Here is a 12,675-nt window from a genome sequence, read left to right on the forward strand (position 1 = left end):
TGACCACGTACTAATGAGATTATTCTCGGAAAATGTGAAAACTATAAACATGAAATTTGGTAAAAAATCAGTTCTTATATCACTTATTGATCTTTCATACTCAGGATCACGATCCATTAATTTGGAAGGCAAAAAAAGGACTAAAATCTTTTTTGAAAATTCTCATTTTCAGAAATTGACTTCGTACAAAAATCAGTTGTTATATCGCAATATCGCATTGATTCTCCTTGCTCAGAATTGCGATCCATTTATTTTGAAGGCAATAAAAGGTTCTCAAATTTCAAAAAATTCTCATGTTCAGAAATTGACTCACATCGTAACATCGTAGTACTGAACTTCAATATTACCATATAATTATCTACCATTTCAACTGAAATGTTATATCATGTTGTGCATGAACATATAATCTCTTTCCCATACACTGAAAGATGACACAGATTATGCATGATTAAAAAACTAATAGTATCATCATAAGAATGACCATGAACTAATAAGATTTTTCTTGTTTTCCTGTAGAAATCAAATTTGATATTTTTACATGATACTCCCAAAAAGCAAGTAATAGGATCAGAATAAATAAATCCTTGAATCTCTTGTTACCCATATCGAAAAGAATTGACAGCTAACTAAACTGAATAAAGGTATGAACAGACCGACGCGTGACTGCGGGAGCGGGAAAGAAACTTTTGTGGGATGGAAATCAACGGCTTTGAGCAGTAAAACTTCTTCCTCCGAAAAACTGTCATTTTCATAGATAATTTTAGATTCATACTAATAATCGTGTCTCATTATTTTCGCGTAGGTGTGCATGCTATGCAATCTGCCCGCTGAACGCATCGCTCCCGTTCCCGAAGTCCCGCGTCGATCTGTTCATACCTTCAACCGTTCGAAAAGAAACGAACAAGCTGGAAATCTTTCTATTCACCTAATACTGTTTACGACTCTAACTGAGAACTGATTCATAACGCAGCAACGTTGCCGGAATTATCAAATTGTAGGTAGTATTGAAGAATCTGGTGATTCGTTGCGAATTTATACAGTAGGGGCAGCACTATACGACGGTCGATTATTCTTTTTTATTACGAAGTGATTTCAGCTCTTTTGAAATGTTTTTCTGTAGTTTTTTTTTTACGAATAATTTTAAAATAAATCAGTGATAAGCCCTTTCATACATATCATCAATTCCTTTGCGGAAAACGAAAAGTTACCAACTTTTTTTTTTGTTTTTTCATTCGCAAATTAAAAATAGCCCGTCCCTGCCTTTCAGATCATTGTTTGAAGAAATTATCAGAAAACCCCATACAAATCGGTGATCTGCAAGAATAGTTATTCTCCTTTAAGTTTTGAACTGGGCAGTCAAATGGTAGCATTCCCTCTTAAGTGCGCTCGTGTGCTGAACCACCAATTCAAAAGATTTAAAAATTAAAAAATTACTTCATCTTTATTTTTAAATTACCATATTAATATTTATTTTTTAAACATACAAAAACATAATATAACAAATAAAATGTCCAACTATGATGAAGCAATTTAAGCGCTTTGCTAAACTATTAAGACTTATCTTCCCTGTAAAGAAACATTCTCGTGCGCTTCGGTGAGCGCACGCCTGACGAGTGAGACAAAAGATAGTTCATAGAAATGTACCGAGTAATGAGTCTGTTCTCGAGCGCCGCACGGGGAACCGAAGGTTCGCGAGAGCACCCGATGTTTGACGAAATTCGCCGGGTCTGCGACGGCGGCCGTTCTACTTTTCCCGATAAAGATGTCACGATCACAGTTTCCACTTACGACGCTTTGGACAAATACAAATTGAAAAACGAACTCTCCGCAATATACAATCGCGGCGATTTCATCAACGCAAATAGTGCAATTGCAATTTTACAATTGTTTTATAATAATGACCTCACTGAATCATTTTCAGAGTCAATGAAACTGTTGCGAATTCTGTGCACTATACCAATGACTTCGGTAGAGAGCGAGCGATGTTTTTCGACACTGAAAAGAATTAAAACTTTTCTGCAAAACACCATGTCTCAGGATCGGCTAAATGCACTTTGTGTGCTCAGTATTGAAAAAAAAATTATACAAACTATACCCGATTTTAATAAAAAGGTGATTGAACATTTCGCTTCATAGATTTAATGTATAAAAAATAATAAAAATAAACATATTTCATGTAAATTGTTGTTTTATTAGAATTTCTAATCTTAATACTTAGTGAGCAAGTAAAGTGCACCACCAGTTCGATGACCCACCAGCCGCCACTGAAAGGGTGTTTTTTTTTAAAGCTATAGAACTTCAAATTGCAATAAAACAACGATGGATTATTCGATTGACATGAATTTTATTTATCCGCAAGATAATCTTGTGGCATTACATTTTAAATATGATTTATGGTACATGACCGCCACGGCTGGCTCGGATGTAGTCCAATCTGGACGTCCAATTTTCGATGACTTTTTCCAACATTTGTGGCCGTATATCGGCAATAACACGGCGAATGTTGTCTTCCAAATGGTCAAGGGTTTGTGGCTTATCCGCATAGACCAATGACTTTACATAGCGCCACAGAAAGTAGTCTAGCGGTGTTAAATCACAAGATCTTGGAGGCCAATTCACAGGTACAAAATGTGAAATTAGGCTGTCACCAAACGTGTCTTTCAATAAATCGATTGTGGCACGAGCTGTGTGACATGTTGCGCCGTCTTGTTGGAACCACAGCTCCTGGACATCATGGTTATTCAATTCAGGGATGATCACCATTGGCTGTAACGTTCTGGCCATCATCGTTTTTGAAGAAGTACGGACCAATGATTCCACTAGCCACTAGCCCATAAAGCGCACCAAACAGTCAGTTTTTCTGGATGTAACGGTGTTTCGACATACACTTGAGGATTAGCTTCACTCCAAATGCGTCAGTTTTGTTTGTTGACGTAGCCATTCAACCAGAAGTGCGCATCATCGCTAAACAAAATAAAATGGACGTAGTGCGCGATACGTATTCCGCACAGAACCATTATTTTTGAAATAAAATTGCACTATTTGCCAGCGTTGTTCAGGCGTGAGTCTATTCATGATGAATTGCCAAACCAAACTGAGAATAAATCACTTGGCAGCTGTTAAATCGGTCGCCATCTTGAACAGTAATGCCAACTTAAAGTTATATACCTCGAAAAAAAAATTAACAAGTAATCATTTTCCCAAAAAATATCTGAAAGGGTAACATTTTAACATTTTTTTGTAGTAGCAAGTATTAAATTAACAATTAATCATTTTCCCAAAAAAAATCGAATAACAAATATCTGAAAGGGTAACATTTTAATATTTCTGACGACTTGGCCCAAAAACAGCGCGAATAAATAAAATCTTGGAATAATGTTTGCTCTAAGCCAAAGAAAACACGACGGAAAAATCTTACATTTCGGGAACTGCCGCATTTTGGAGAACAAAGTTTATATGGTAGAGAAAGTATAAGAGGATCACTAAATGCACAAAACCAACAGGACATCGCCAACACCAATAACAAATAAGTAAAAAACAACGTGACGTCTGAAACCTAAAAGGAAAGGCCCACTAAAGAATGAACTTACGAGGAAGAAGATACTGTGGAAAAGCAATTAAAGATTCATTTCTGATGAAATCCTCTGTAATTTACTGAGTTTTCTTGATGTATGCATATAAGCTATGTAGGATCCAGTTATTGTTCCCTGTATATAATTGACTTGGTCTCAGAATGCTTGGAGACCTATTAGTTTCATCAAGCGTCGAGGGCATGTCAGTTTCAATGGATTTACAGGGAACGCATTGCTGTTGTAAATAATGTGTAAAGGAAGTGTTAACTCTTCGAGATGTCGAAGACATGTCATGTCGATTGTAAATTTTAAGAGATTTACTGGGGGTTGGGAAAGCTTGAAAACGAGCACGGTGGTACCGGATGTCACATCTGCGTATCACTTGCTGGTTCTTCGAGAATATTCTATGGTTGAGATTTCCAGCAATCCGCGAAGAGTTTTGTCGACAAAACTCTCATTGAACTAGGGGTGGTACTTGGTTCTTTACCCCTTGCTTGCTAAGGGTGTGACCAAAAAGGAAAGTCAATAGCCAGAGGAGATAAGTAAGTTAAGAGTTAGTTAGCCTCATCGAGATAGAATAGAAGGAGACGCTATGAGCTGTTATCGTGCTAGAAAAAAAGTGACCAGTAGGCGGGGCTAATTCTATTACTAAAATTGGAGAAAGATCAGGGTCGGATTAAGTAAACTTTCACGAAGGAATACAAAAATAAAACGTGTTCATCACTTTTTAAACAGTCTAAGCATTGTTCACAAACAATTTTTTGTTTCAAATAATATTCAACATATCCTGCCATATAAATTTTAATATATTTAGAGTATCGTGAAGATGGATATGCTGATATGCAAAAATTGTGAATACGGATCTGTTCACTACTATGAAATTTTATTGGTCAAAGTTGACTGAGAGCTATATCCAAAAAGGCGTACTAGTACCGCTTTAAGTCACGTGATGTCGACTCCCTCTCTATTCTATCTCGATTGTTAGGTTAGCCTAGATTAGAGTCTAAGCCGAGTCTGAGTTCATGGTTATCGGTCCGTCAAGGCTCAAGAAGTAAGACGTAAAGACGGTTCGCGAACTAGAATTAGACGAGTCGCGAATTAGTTGAAGACGAGACGACCGAAACTTGAATTAGGACGAAGACGAAATATTCTGAGACGTTTCGTAATTAACATTCGACGAGTTTGACACGAAATTCAGTACCGAATTGGGAAATTGTGATTCAGACGATAATTAAGATCTTCTTAATAGCGATGGGCAACTCGAGCTGTTCAACTCGATTAACTCGATTTGCAATCTCAACGAGTCAGATCGATTTACCTTTGCGTTAATTCGAGTCAACTCGGAAGAAACCATACGATTCGGTAAATCGTTAATCCCCGTTCATTGCCGTTGCAGTTCGAGCTGTGGCTGGCCCAAGTTGGGGAGTTACGACTATACGACGTAAACCGATTCAAGCCGTCGTGTGATTGGTGGTAGGATGAAGCGACCGCCGAGTTAAACCTCCCTTCACCGAACTGAACTCGGTTCAACCGAGTTTCAACGTTTCAACTCGTCGACCGAGTTCAACTCGGTTCACGGCGGCAGTCGAAGTCGACGCGATGAGCCTTCACTCGGTGCGGTGAACGCATCGAGTTATTCGGTCGGTTGCGGCCGACTCGAGTCAACTCGACCTTCAAACCGAGTTGGCCATCGATTCAACTCGAGTAGATCGAGTTGAGAATTATACGACTCGTCCCATCGCTACTTCTTAATACTGTGTTTGTACTGTGAGTGTGACTTTGTGAATATATATATAATTAAAAGTATTTAATTATTACAAACTCGATCGAAGTCACGGAGGAGAAGACGAAAGGCCAGTTTATCGAATCATACCTCTAGGCGATCGATTAACCAAGCCTACAGCTATTACTGCGTTCGGTATATGCCCACCGGTGCGGAGCGTGCGGTGTAAGGTGTAAACGGTTGATAGGTCACGTGACCACGGAGTAATAGGTGTGTTCTTGATTTGCCGAACGATGACGGATCTAACGGAGCTGATATCGAAGAATTTTTGAATGTGTTTTGTGAAAAGAAAATAAGGAATTTTTAATAATAATAATAATAATAATGAACTTTATTTCCACAAATAGAAGTACAAAGATATATAGTAGTCAGGTTGTAGCTTGATTGTGAAAAAAGGCGGAGTCCAGTCATGCACGCATGCATATCCTGCTCAAACTCAACCAAAAAAAAAAGAAAAATCATAATTACATATTTACTTAAAGGCGTTCTGTGTTCACTATTTTAAAAAGGAAAAAAAACACACGAGACTTAGGAAACAGCAAAAAAGAATCATTCTTTATTCTGTTCATTGAGGTAGTATCGGAAAGCGCTCACCTTGAAATTTTTTATATTTAGGAGCTTGAGGCTAAAAGGAAGAGAGTTGTAGATCTTGGCTATATTGTAAGTAAAGCTTCTCTCAAAAATACTTGTTTTATGAATGGGTGGAGTGATAAGACCTTTATTTCTCACATTAATATTGTGAACATCGGTCCTATAGATTATTTTTCGATGAAGGTAGCAAGGTAGTTTATTCATCACGATATTATGGTAGAAACATGCCGAATGTAGCTTTCTCCGGAAATTCATATTCAACCACCCTATCTCCCTCAGCTTGTATGAGATCCTTTCATATTTTCTGATTCCATATATGAATCGTAAACAAGAGTTTTGAACTTTTTGAACTCTACTTTTAGTAATTTCGGTTAAGCAATCTCCATACACCACGTCCCCAAAGTTAAATGTAGACAAAATAAGAGAGTCACATAGTAACTTTTTTTGTTTCTGTGGTATATCATGACGATAACGGTACAGCATTCTCATCTTAAAATAGGCGCGACGTATGCAGCTCGAGATGTGATCATCAAATCTGAGTTTACTGTCCAATATGAGTCCCAAGTTACGTTTGCTGTTTTCAATTTTTATACTCTTATCTCTAATTTTTATGTCTATAATCGTGCTTACTTGTTCCACGTAGTTTTTGGGACCAAAAAGTAAGGCACCACACTTCTCGTGATTGAGATGGAGGTGGTGCAGTGAGGAATATTCAACAAGTTTTCCAAGCTCAGAGTTCAACAAAATACAAGCCTCATTTGCTTCATCTTTGTCGAAGGATATTAGTACTTGTGTATCATCGGCATAGAAATGGACCTTGCACCTGCTGAAAGAGTCAGCCTGCCTAGAAGTATACACTACATATAGAATTGCTCCCAGTATGGATCCCTGAGCAACTCCTCTCGTCACTGACAGTTCTTCAGATAATTCTCCGTCTATCATAACTCTCTGAGTTCTACCATCAAAGTAACTGTCGAAAAATGAAACCGCGTTTTCGTCTAGGCCTATATAGTGGAGTATTGCTAGTAATAGTGGACGATTGAGGGTGTCGAAGGCTCTGCTATAGTCCAGGAGAACAAGTAGACTGAGTTTGTTGCTATCAGTAGCACGAAGAATATCGTCCGTAATATCAGCAAGTGTAGTAGAGCAATTGTGAAATTTACGAAAGCCGGATTGCGTTTCAGGAAGAATACTGTTGTTTGTGATGTGTTTTATTAGTTGTTCATAAATTATTTTCTCCAGTATTTTCGACAGACAAGGTAAGATGCTTATAGGCCTCAGGTCACTGTAGTCTTTAGGAGAAGCTATTTTTGGTTTGGGGATTACTAAGGCTTTTTTCCATTCTGTTGGGTATACCGAGTTAGTAATGCAATAATTTATGAGGTGAGTGATATATGGGAGGATGAAGGGAGTGCACAAATTCAGCACATAGATATTGATGCCGTCAACACCACACGCCTTGGATTTTATTTGTGAAATGATTTTGAGCACATCAATTTCCGAGACTGTTCTGAGACTGAGCAAGGAGTTCAGCGATTCTTTTCTATTTTGGGAATAGAATCTTATGGTATCGCTCAGATCAACCAGACTATCTGGAATTGACGAAACAAATGCCTGGTTTACACCATTAGGGTTTCCCAAACTGCCTGGTAACCGTGTGTGGCCCCCTTTAGAATTACCGCAAAAGTACCTTAGATCTCGCCAGAAGTTATTATTGACTGATAATTTTTCTCGTAGAAAAGCTTTTCTTTCCCGTTCAATTGTTGATGAAGTTAAGTTTCTCATCGATTTATAATAGGCTCGATTTTCTTCAGTTCGGTGCTTTTTATATTTACTCAAAGCTTTATCGCGTAGTTTCATTAAATAATTAACATTTTCAAGCCAAGGTTGTTTTTTCGGTTTTGATAGTCTAATCTTTTTTTTCGGTGCATGTAAGTCAAGCAGTATGTTTATATTCTCATTTATGAAGTCAACCTTACCATCGGCATTATCAATATCGTAAATGTTGCGCCATGGAATGGAGCGCAAATCTTGGTCGAACTGATGTATGTTGATATCATTATAACTTCTACATTCCCTGTATACTACTTCCTTTCTCACAGCGGGCGACTGAAACTCACAGAAAATAAATTCGTGATCTGAAAACATTGACGGTATAGTGTCACATCTGACAGTTTCTATATTGTCAGACAGGATGATTAAATCAATTAAAGTTTCAGTTTGTGAAGTTATTCTAGTAGGAAAAGTGATAACTTGCGACAATCCCATGGAATTCAACAAACAGTTGAACTCCATGACATCCTTCGATGAGAAATTCATATAATTTAAATTAAAGTCTCCTACACAACAAATTTTGTCATATAAAGGTGCGAACGAGGCCAAAATATCATCGAAGTCTCTTAGAAAGGCAGACTGGTTGTAGTGTGGAGGTTTATATATACAACCTAGAATGAAATCTGCCTTATCGACGCGAATATGTATCCAAACTTGCTCAAAGTTGGAGTTTTTAGTATATTCATTTTCTATTCTCGTAAAATTATAGCAATTCCTAACAACCAATCCCACGCCTCCACCTCTACCATGTTTGCTTTGATATACACTCTCATAACCGTTAATTTTGATGTCCTCGTAGTTTGTAAGATCACTGAGCCAAGTCTCCGATACTCCTACAAAGTCAAAATCATTCGTGGTAATGAACTGTTTAAAATCCTCAAGACTTGGAAGTAAAGACCTTATATTAATATGTCCAAGTTTGGAGTTGTGATTTTTCATTAATATGTAATAGGAAGAATTATTTTAGGTACTTTTTTATGATTCTGTTGATGCAAATGATTCGTTTGCGGTTGAGGTTTAGTTACTTCAATTGTTCACCGTGTGTGAAAAAAAGAAAAAAAAAATAACCAGAAATAGAAAGAAAAAGCGAACACAGACGCAGTTTTACAACAAAAATTACAAAAAACTCAGTTTAAAAAAATGTGAGAAACAAATAAACAGTTCAGGCTTCCACTCCGCCGTCAATTAAAAAAATGCAATTGACTTTCCTCAAGAACATGTATTTTTTTGTTATCATGGTATATAAAGACTTTACCCCTATTTGTCCAGGAGTTCCTCCCAAAAATCTCTCGCGCCTTCTGGAAGAGTTGGATTTCTTTCCTCTTCAGCACTTCGGTGATCGAGAAATTGGATCCTTTCAGTCGTCTTTTATTGTAGAAGACTTCATCTCGCCGCCACTGGGTGACAAATTCTACAACAACTGGTGACGGTTTGTTTTCCTTCTGTTTGTTATCGTTTTTTTGGAGACGATGACAGGTGACTACTTCAGTTCTTTGAATGTTCAGATTCATTTTATTGTTGAATATATTTAACAATTCCCCTGTCAATTCCTTCGTATTTTCCTTCTCAGGAATGCCCCTCAATATTATTTTCCTACGGTTGTTTTCGTTAACAATTTTTTCGAAGTTTTGTTCAGCCTTCTGCACTCTGGAATGAATCAATTGTATTTCATCCTTCAAATTTTTTATTTCTTCCTTGATTTTGTTTTCGAATTGTTTCAGCTTTTCTTCAAAATCTGGTGGATTTTTTTGTTTCGGCGTGGAGGAGGTCTGCTCAATGTAGTCCTTACGCAGTTTGTCTAGTCCTTTTTGGAATTTGGTTTCCATTTCGGCCATTCTACCACTGATATTTAGTGTGTCTTCGGTCTTAGGGTTTCGTCTTGTACCACCCATTTTAGTCAGAAACTTGAGAAACTCAAATGGAAGTCCCCTTTGGAAATACTTCAATAATATTCGAAACTAAGCGGAGCAGTTACAATACGTGTTTACGCTTCAAACGCCATAATATGTAATTAATTTCGTCGATTGAAATTATTGGAGACGGCGAGACTAGATTTAATTTGTCTCCTCGTGATATCAGGATGTATTCAACATAATGTGTTCATCTTGAACATCTTTGAACCTTGTTAGGTTCACAGCTTAATACGATCTACCGGATTTCAAGAGAAAATTAATATTATCAAAAAAGGCATCAATTGTAACATTTGTAATGCCCGGTTTAGTCTCCTCTATAAAAATAAATTTTTTTCTTATTGTGAAGCCTCCAATTTTCATTTGTATTGTCCTGAATATAAAACTTATTTGTGTTCAATATAACCTCTTAAATCAAAAATTCCTATCCCACAGAATTTGGCGTACTTCTTTTCTTCATTTTTATGTTAATATTAATAATATAATAATCTCCGTCTACCTAGGCGGTGCGAAAGGTTAAGCACCGGTTAAGATGTCTAAAAACATGGTGAATGCACTCGTCAAATTTTGAATGCAATGACATTCGACCAAATTGAAAATATTAGTTTTAGTTCGTGGCGGCGCCGCAATGTCATATTTGACATTTCGATCTTTTTTCCCTTGTTTTTGATTGGATACATTAATTAAAACCCGATACTGACCAATCCAAAGCGATGTGTAACCGAGTATGATCGTGCAAAGTCGTGAAACAAAACACGAACCGTTTACTGGAATGAATTCAAATATTTGTAATAGAGAGAGAGTTTATTGGTATTTCAATTACAAGAATTACTTCCATAGATCATAACTATAATGAAAGATATACATATATGTATAGGTACATAATGGCACAAAACTCATAAATAATAAATAACAAGAATCTTAATTTGTTGATAGCGCTGCCTACAGTTGACATAACGAAGCTTAACTAATATTCTCAAAATTGGCAAAACAAAAGCTAATCAGTTCATACACCTGGTTTTTAGACATCTTAGCACCGGTGTATTCGGTTGACATTTACCGAACGCAGAAAAGTGCAGACGGTGCGAAAGGTGTGATTTGCCGAACGCTTAGGGAGCATACGGTGGGAATGGTGCGAACGGTGTGACATATACCGAACGCAGTATATATATTATTATTATATTATCAATTTCGTGTAAAAAATATTGAATTATCTTGCTGCTAATGATGAAAATAATTGAATTGAATGAACAAAAATAAAAAAAAAGGAAAGTCAATTACAAATTTTACATATAACATACACACTTGCATTATCCTATAACTTTTTTATAGGCGAGATATTACATCAAAAAATATACAGAAACCAATATATTTACCAATTTCTCATCAACATGCTGCATGAAAGGAATATAAGTTAATCAGAAATATAAATATATGTTCATCTGAAAAAAACATTGTTTGAGGTTAATAGAAAATGAATTCGAAACTTCTCCTTCCACAAAGCATTATATATGGCTCCTAGGAGTACCAAGTACACAGTTTTATTTGTCCACCTCAGATTTCCTCCGGAGAGATATACTAAAACTGGACGAGACACGCTCAATTTCTCTCTCAAAATAACCGCTTTGTTCTTTTTTAGGAACAGTGAGAGCTTGTTCTGGTTAAGATATTTTCCAATTATGAAAGATGTATTGTTTAAGAACGGACTCAATAGCCTTACGACTTCCTGCGCGTACTATGATACTATGTCATCGACGTATGCTTTGGGTAAGGTTCCACAGGAAGGTTCGAAAACCAATTCTTTTGAGCAACCCATGTTGTCTCATTGCTATTTACCCTATTGTGAGAAGTAAATATAACTATCGAGACAGGTGCGACTCTAATTTTCAAATCTTTAGTGAACCTGGTAAGCTGGACTTCAGTCTTCGCTTTACCGCTGGCCACCACATGTTATCGAATGCGCCTTTCATGCCAAGAAAAGGGCCGCCGTGTAGTGTTCTCGTGATTGTCACCGACTCGCCGAATGACTTCTTCTGTTAACCTTCTTCAAAAGAAATCATCTTGATTCCTTGACTTGTGCCCACAGAACTGATAGCTCGGACTGAAACGTGTAAGTATCGGTCTTTAAAGTTTACTATCTTATTTGATTTAGAAGGCAAGCGGAGTAAATCAACTTTTCATTAATCTCTTATCTTTCACCACTCGTTTTGCTTCTGTCCGCACACAGACAGTAAAAATGTACAACCTGTCCGCTGCGAACTCAACTAGTTGGCCGCGGCAGGCTGCCTTCTGTTTGGCTAGGGTAATGCAATATTCCTCCGTACAAAGTTCTCGGTAGTAGAATGGGCAGACCGTATAGTCATTCCGCCTTCTGCTTGTCAGAGCCTTATGAATTTAAATAGGTAAAACGCCCTGTTTTCAAATTTGTTAGATTCAATCAACTTACCCTACTAACTTCTTGCTCCATTCGTTTTTCCTCTCTTTCAAAACTTTCGATATCATCAGTCTCTTCATCTATTCTGTTGAATTCCAATATATCACAGGCACCAATATCTGGGTTTGCTTTCGGTATTCTATAATCAAAAGTAGAAATTAATTTCATTTAGAATATGCAACAATTTTTAATAATTTCCCAAATATATGTAGTGAGGGTTCAAATAAAAAATAATGTTTAGTGAAAAAAATTATTAGTTATGAATGAGGGAATTAGTTTTACTATGGTAATGTTAGAAATTTTGTAAACCAAAATAAAGCATTATGAGATGAGCAAGCAGCATAAGTTAGTATTTTTGGGAAGCACCAGATAGAAAAATTAAACTCAGGTAGAGAATAAACCGTCTGACACTTTAACGAAGAATAAAGAGAAAATTGTGTGCACCTGTTTGATTTATACATCAAAGATTTCATTCTAAAATATATCACTATCTGACGTATATAGGTGTGCCAAAAGTAACCTTTCATTTAAGGCAGAAGTCTCTTCATTTTC

General features: G+C 36.8%; 1 protein-coding gene across 11 annotated transcripts in view; it reads right to left on the reverse strand.

The window, feature by feature from the left end:
* The window catches only part of LOC123680275 (Ca(2+)/calmodulin-responsive adenylate cyclase-like), a 141,472-nt gene that overhangs the window by 15,641 nt on the left and 113,156 nt on the right, over nt 1-12,675 (reverse strand). For 8 of the 11 annotated variants that reach the window (XM_045618082.1, XM_045618080.1, XM_045618089.1 and 5 more), the window contains 2 exons: nt 12,136-12,262; nt 11,066-11,083 (listed from right to left, as the gene is read on the reverse strand). In XM_045618082.1, the coding sequence (XP_045474038.1) occupies nt 11,066-11,083; nt 12,136-12,262 (145 nt within the window). The remainder of the gene's footprint in view (nt 1-11,065; nt 11,084-12,135; nt 12,263-12,675) is intronic. The other 3 variants (XM_045618081.1, XM_045618087.1, XM_045618085.1) reach the window with 1 other exon arrangement.

Source organism: Harmonia axyridis, chromosome 5, assembly GCF_914767665.1.
Source record: "Harmonia axyridis chromosome 5, icHarAxyr1.1, whole genome shotgun sequence".
NCBI classification, from domain to species: domain Eukaryota; kingdom Metazoa; phylum Arthropoda; class Insecta; order Coleoptera; family Coccinellidae; genus Harmonia; species Harmonia axyridis.